Genomic DNA, 7,839 nt, shown 5'->3' with positions numbered 1-7,839 from the left:
ATTAATTTTTAAAATCTGACTATAATAAGCTCAAAGCTAAGAGTGTGCGTTCTAAGTTCTAACTGCGCAATGAAATTGTTGCTTCTTGAAACTCGAAGAAATTAATAACAATTGGAAATAAAATGGAAACTTCAATTAAATAACCAAAAACAGTTAATATGGATGTTTCGTGTTTCCTCTTTATCAACAAAACACGATAAATAAAACACTGCAGACGAATGAGAGATGTGAAAATCTATTCTATGAGGACCTTTTCAAGCAAGTTTGTTAAAATTGATTGTTTGTAAGGGGCGCAATCGTTGATTACAATGGAGGGAAATTACAGAATCACTTATTTCCCTTGAAAAGAAACGCAGATCTCCGTTTGTATATCGTATGTGGCTGTTTGTTCATCTTTGGAGTCGGGGGTGGTTGGGAGAGAAATTTTTTTTCTTGGTATGCTCTTTTTAAAAATCTTTTACTTCAATTTTCCTATTTCAGATTATTGTTTATTATTATGTGTTTTGAAATTGTCTATAAATATAGAAATATCGAATATTAAAATATGTTCTACTTGAGCAATAAACTGAACCCCTTAAGCTTGATTTTTGTGCGTGTGACCCAGTTACGATTGACTCCTGGGTTATCCCACTCTGTCTTTATGACAATTTCGTATAGTTCTATTCTTGTACATCTAAAAAACTCACAAAAGAAATATATTTTTCTCTATGTCTTTTTTGCTTTAGTTTCTTAATTCTGTTTGTTTTATTTGATTGCGGGTTTGTTTTTTGTTTTTTTGTTGTTTGTCGGTTTTTTGGAGGATTCCTAAACAGAGGATGATAGGTTTGAATGATCACTTTTGCTATTTACTTTAAAGACTCTCTGTAGAATTCAGTTGATCATTTTCGAAATTGTGCTTAGGTATAGACAAATATCCACTCATTTATTTCAGGATGCTTAATTCTCCGATTTTGATATAAACCTAAACAATAGCATCGCAAATCGCTTCTGAAAATACATCAACTTTAAACGCAAGGATACATCAGGCATAACAATTTTTACAAAAACTGGATGAAACCGAAGCTACTGACACCACAGACAAAGCCAACACCCTCAACACACATTACAGAAGCACATTAACAAAAGAAAACACAATGTTGCCTACTTTTAATGGAAGCAGCATTTCTCCACTGTCAAGAATAACCATTACACAAACCAGTATAACCGAACAGCTCCAGGATCTAAAGCTTTCTAAAGCAACTGGCCCAGATCTGATACCCACCAGGATCCTCAAAGAATGCGCAACAAAAATAGCTCTTTATTTATGCATTATTTTCCAACAGTCACTGGACACAGGCCGTGTGCCCAAAGACTGATAGCATGCATTGGACACTGCCATATACAAAAAAAAAGGGAAACCAGATATCGTCTCGAACTATAGACCAGTGTGACGTCTATCACATGTAAATTACTCGAGTATATTGTGTTTCAATCAATAATGCAGCACTGTGAATGAAAGACTCAATGCGCTAGTCGATTACCAACATGGGTTCCAAAAACATAGATCTTGTGAAAGACAGCTCGTAAATACCATAGAAGAAATAGGAAAGGCATTAGACAGGAGAAAACATATAGATCTACTTGTTTTAGAATTTTCGAATGCATTTGATAGTGTGCCCTATAGACGACTGCACAGAAAATTGGAACAACATGTAATTAAATACATCGAACCAAAGTCCACCGAAAAGACCATTGATGAAGAAAGGACTCAAAACAGAAGAAACAAAAGTTACTTTATTGGCTTGAAGGCTGGCTCTGCAATAGAGCTCAGGAAGTAGTCCTAGATGGATATAGAGTGAGAAAAAGCGAAGTTTTATCGGGGGTATTTCAAGGAACTGTCTGTGTACCGCTCTGCTTTCTAAAATTCATTAACGATTTAGGAAGAAACATATCAACCGTTACCAAGCTCAGCTGTTCACGATGACAGCCACTTATTTCGAGTCATTGAAACCCAGAACGACTCAGAAATATTACAGAATGATACTGACTCACTTCTACCTGGCAGATGAAATTCCACCCAGAGAAATGCTTTGTAATGTCAATAACAAACAAAAAAGCAGAAAGTTAATTATGACTACCAAATAAGCAAATAATAATTAAAACATGTAAACACAATTCCCTACTTGGGAATCCAACTAAACAAATCACTGAAATGGGACCATCCTATTAATAATATTGTGACAAAAGTAAATCGTACTCCTGGCTTCCTGAGGCGGAACCTGTACCGGTGCCAGAAAGAAAAACACCTCCAACTTCTCCACAGTGCAGTACATTCCAACAAAACAGCAGCAACTCTACCACAATATTTTACAAAACAACACGGGACATTCACAAGAAATTATCATAGCCGTAAGTTCACAATTCCAACAGACAGAACCAACACATATAAAAACAGTTTCTCCCCAAGAACCACCAAGGAATGGAACACTATCCCACCAGAAATCCTAGATATTACCAACAACAAAAAATTTGATCCACTATTAGACAATTATCTTTCAACTCAATGACACAATAATAGAGAAAGTCACCACATAATTGTATACAATCTGCAGTAATTGGTAATTCGCCTTTTGCAGATAAGACGTTGAACTTGAACCTGAAATGGTGTCAGACCAAACATACCACGAAGAATAACATATTTTTGTTTTTAACAAAGGTGGATAGATAGATAGATGGATAGATAGATAGATAGATAGATAGATAGATAGATAGATAGATAGATAGATAGATAGATAGATAGATAGATAGATAGAAGGGAAAGATAGATAGATAGATAGATAGATAGATAGATAGATAGATAGATAGATGGATGGATGGATGGATGGATAGAAAGATAGATTGATAGATAGATAGATAGATACATTTTAAATATAATATAAAATAAAGAACCTTAATTGCAGAGACGCCGTTACTCGAGTGCAGTGAGAGAATGAAAGTGAATAGCCTTTTTCAGGGACTCCACTTTGCTCCGCCCACAACGGTACTCAAACCTGTAACTTTGAGGTCCGATGGTAAGTGTTATATACCACAAGATCTCAAAGCCCGACAAGAATTTGAAAATTCCTCATGACATATATCTTTCTAGAGTTTTAGAAAGCTGGGCCTTTGAGGGCCAGTAACAGCACCTATGATTACACCCTATTGAGTGGGGAAAATACGAAGCAACTTTTTAATTAAAATTTGCCAGATTTTTATTGATTCTTACAATTAAAACCAAAAATTGTGTTAGTAATAGCCTGTGGAAATATAGGTAACAATGTAATTTGCGTTACCATGAAGTTAGCGTAAAAATGAATGTATCATTCTGTTTACATTCTGATATCGAATGTATGTCAACTACACATTTTTGAGGCCAACATTTTCAAAGCTTAACCCTTTCCTTACCAGCCATTTTCAAAATTTTCCCCAAAATTGCACACACAACCAACACAAAAATAGTTTTTTTTTTACTCAAACAGAAAATCAACAAGTACATTCTATGCATAATATTGATCAGCAAAATGAACTCTACAACACAGTGTCACGTTTTTATAGCTATAATAAAATATTTCTCTTTAAATTGTGTGATTTACAAAATAAATCTGAATGATAGAAGTGCTGGTTGGATCGTAACGAATGTGACGATTTTCCTGTGGTTGGTAAGGAGAGGGTTAAATACAACTCAGGGAGAAAAAAATCAAGCAACTGATATCTTCTAATTCATACTATCGTTCATACAGCATGCTCAGAAGAATGCAACCATAATTATAAGACATCGAATAATGTAATACCTTGTCAAAAAATTTATGCCAGAGTCGTCGGTGATTTTAAAGAGGGATTTATGAATTTCAGGTATGTATCTAAGTTATTTATTTACCATTTTATTTGCATGAATCTATATGATCAAGCAGATCTCTACTCAAAACATTATTCTCCCTTTTAATCACTTAACTGTGGAACTCTGAAAGTAACTTATATTTTAAAATGTAGCCAGAATAATAGTCCTTCAAACATCGAACGATTTAATTAACCCTTATCTTGGCAGAAACCCTCAAACCTGGTACCTTTGCGAGTTTTTCCAGAGTACGGCAGTTAAGTAGTAAAAGATGAACATAACAGGCAGAACCTTCACCCTGCTGTGATTCGTTGTACTTTCCATAATAAATATGAGTCACTATACAATCGTATTATTGAAAAGTCGACATGGGACCACAATTAAGCGTATCATATTAATATATTCACGTCTCACGTCGTTTTTCATCATGGATTACCATTGGGGTTTTTTATTCCGGAGAATCTATACTGTAGCTCAAATAACATCATGTGTTCAGATATTAACACCTCGTGGTCACTCCAGTTATCTATAAATCAATCTGTCAGGAAATGACTCTCGAACAATAGATGAGCTTCAATTGTTGTGGGAACGCTTTGCCTGATTTGACCTTGAGACTTGTTCAAAAGTTAAAAGCGTTTTCGTCACCTCATTGTAGAGAAATATTCCGTCAAGTGAAAGTTTGAAGGATATATGCAATTGCATTTTTAAGAATAAGGCAAATAATGTGGCTGCCAGGAAATGCATTGATTTTTCAGGCCATTTTCGATGACTGCTAAATGATTTAAGATGGAACCGGCAAACTGGAATGTGTTTGTCACGTCATCATGAAAAGATGAAATCCTCCTTAAGAGTGTGAATTGACATTATATTAAGGGCTTGTTCAAAGCATAATCTCATGTAGTTCCATATCTGAAGCAGACGTCGGAGGTCATCTTCCGCCAAGCTGATCTATCTCTTGCCAATTCTATTAAAGCAGCGCCATCTTTCTCAGCTTCATCTGTCCAAGTTCTTATCCCTTTCAAATACGTTATTCTTTGTCTTCCTCTTATTCTTTTTCCATTCATCTTTCCAGTCAAGGCGAGTATTTCCAAACCAGGGTGGCGGATAATGTGTCCTAAAAATTCCATTTGGCGTTTGATGATTTTTGTTATCAGTGATCTTTTTCTGTTTGCCATTTCTAAAATTTCTTCATTTCTTTTCCTTTCCATCCATGACACCCTCATCATTCTTCTGTAAAACCACATTTCCACTGCCTCCAGTCTTTTAACCATGGTCTTGTTTATGGTCCAGCTCTCACAACCATATAGCAGCACAGATAATACATAGCAATCCAGGACTTTGATTTTTGTTTTCATGCTAATATTCCTGTTTTTCATAATTGTATGCAGCTGGTTGAATGCATTCTTCGCCATACCTATTCTTTTCTTTATTTCACAATCTGATTTTCCATTGGATGTTACATTGAAGCCTAAATATTTGAAACATTCAACTTGTTGTATTGTTTGTCCTCTGCTTGTTATTACACAGGCTGGTGGGTTATTATTTTTAGATACCGTCATACATTCTGTTTTAGATATATTCAGTTCCAGTCCCATATTTTCACTACTCCTGACTACAACATCCAGTAATTCTTGTAGTTCATGTTCAGATTCTGCCAGTAGAACCGTATCATCTGCATACCTCAGATTTGTTACATTCTTTCCTCCAATACACACCCCCTTCTTATGTTCGATATCTCTTAATTTCATTTCACTATAGAGGTTGAATAAATCTGGAGACAAAACACACCCCTGCCTAACTCCAAAGCATAATATAAAACAAAATTAGAAATGAAACTCTAAGAGAAAAGACAGATGCAGTGAGCATAGCTACGCAGATGAAGATGGCTACCACAACTAGCGCATGTTGCCTGAATGGAGGCAACTGCTTTGCTAAAACTGCACTGGTAAGAGGCAGGACCAAAGAAACATGGAAAAGGTGATGGGTTAAATGTTTTAAAGATGTTGGCCTAACCTGATCAGCGTGGGAAGTCCTTGGTAGATGGTTTATCCCACATGACTCGATGAGGATTAAGTAATTAGTTATGTACGTTTTAAGGATATGCAGCTAAAATAAATGTTATGCGTTTTTATGATGTCACATTATTTGCGGTGAAAAGGCTGGTTCTATTGAACGAGTAGAATGCTGAAGTAGGGTTGATTAAGCCTTTACAAGCAAGTGGTTCTATGTCACTCTAAACCGCTTTATCAAAAATTTCTCCAATTATCTATATAAAATATAACCATATATCTAACCCTTTTCACCAAGAGAGCAGTAACAGCCATGTGATTCAGTCTTCGATAGAGCGCGAGTAACATCCCGAAGTTGGCCTTTTGTTAAAGACAGTTTGGTATATATTTTTATAGGATACTGGAAGAAATCATTGTTTGAAAATAAATCTAGGCTAACCGTTAAAGATATAAGCTTAACTCTGGCGACGTTTCTATTGTGACTCTTCTTCTGTTACTACATTGAGATCCCAGATGCCTGAAATAATTCTTTGGTGTATCCAATGGACTAGGAAAGTGTCCGAACCTTGACTAACTGCCCAAAACATAGCCAATATATATCAAAAGTCATATGGACATATAAAACAATTTTTCATGTTACCAATATTTATGCAAACAGGCGAGTAAATAATAAAGTACGTTTATCGTTACATGTATGAAAATAAATATCAAAATGCCTCACAAATACGGCAATAATTCGATTGGCGCGTATAAAAAAGTGCAAAACAAAGCAGAGAGAAAATGAAAAGAAAAAGATTTTTAAAATACAAAAAAAAAATCAGCCTGCCTCGACTTGGCATCGAAATTTAGACCCCCAGTTCATACTTTTTAATGCTCAACTGGAAATGCCTAATGTATGTTTCAAAACATTGTACTAAAATCACAAGACTCTTATTTGTCATTTACCCAATATCCATCTCAACAAACAGGTGTGATCTAAACATGTTGAATCATCATCGTAGCATATAAAATCAGGGTTTATTTCCGGATGGTTTGATTCACATTACATTAGGTCTGCGATTGCATCGTCTAATTTAATGCAAATCGGTTTGGTAGTTGAATCGTTATTAAAAGTAGATGGGCGACGATTACTAACTATTGTTTGCGATTGGACAAACGAACATGTTGCTTAAACTCTCGCTCGGTATATTTACTGTGCTAGTTTTAAATCACGTTTTCGTGTTGGTAGATAGGCTTGGTTATCTACGTCATAATCATCGTCATCATCCGGGAACTTGCAGGTAAGCCTAAATTTATTCCTTTTAATAGAGATACATTCTATTCCCCTTATAAATGTCTTTACCTTTCATTAGATTTTCTATTTTATTTGTCTTGTCTATAGATGCAAAAATAAGTTTTGCCCATGAGTAAACTTCGCTTTGATAACAGTAATACGTGTATAACGATGAATGTTATTCTGTTATATTATCAACATCGACATAATTGTTTATCAGATAACAAATAAATTACAATGAAATTTTAAAAAAGAATAGAAAAAAATATTGTTTTAAAATCTTTTCTACTGCGTCTTTATGGCTTGTGGTTTGGGACCAGTAAATCCCGGGATCGAGTTCACATTGTAGACGGCGCAAAGATGTGCCCTTGAAAAAGGCTCTTTACTTATATTCTCTCACCTGACTCAGGTGTAAAATGAATACCTCGCCGATAACAACTTGTCTCAATCTTTTTAAAATTTAATAATAGTACCTTACAGGTGTCATGTCTCTTCCCACAAATTCATTGTTGCCCTACTCTGAAAAGAATACATTTATACAATTTTGGCCTGTAAACTTGTCCTTCAAATTTCGATCAATTAAACCCTATTCTTGTCGAAAACAATTTCACCACCCTTAGACTTCAAGGAATATTTGAGGGTTTCTGTCAAGATGAGGGTAATTTTAATCCATCGATTTATTGACGTCGCAAGTTTTTTGGCCA

The 7,839-nt window shown here is 35.1% G+C and overlaps 1 protein-coding gene across 1 annotated transcript in view; it reads left to right on the top strand.

The window, feature by feature from the left end:
* The first annotated feature begins 6,945 nt into the window (after nucleotides 1–6,945).
* Nucleotides 6,946–7,839, top strand: part of LOC144965396 (serum paraoxonase/arylesterase 1-like) — a 7,991-nt gene continuing 7,097 nt past the window's right edge. The window contains exon 1 of the mRNA XM_078900697.1: nucleotides 6,946–7,142. Coding sequence (XP_078756823.1) covers nucleotides 7,024–7,142 — 119 coding nt within the window. The 5' untranslated portion in view covers nucleotides 6,946–7,023. The remainder of the gene's footprint in view (nucleotides 7,143–7,839) is intronic.

Source organism: Berghia stephanieae, chromosome 2 (genome assembly GCF_034508935.2).
Source record: "Berghia stephanieae isolate SIO BIC M18660-M18661 chromosome 2, UCSD_Bste_1.3, whole genome shotgun sequence".
In the NCBI taxonomy this organism is placed as follows: domain Eukaryota; kingdom Metazoa; phylum Mollusca; class Gastropoda; order Nudibranchia; family Aeolidiidae; genus Berghia; species Berghia stephanieae.
Note: the sequence above shows the minus strand (reverse complement) of the source record. Positions and strands in the feature narration are given on the sequence as shown.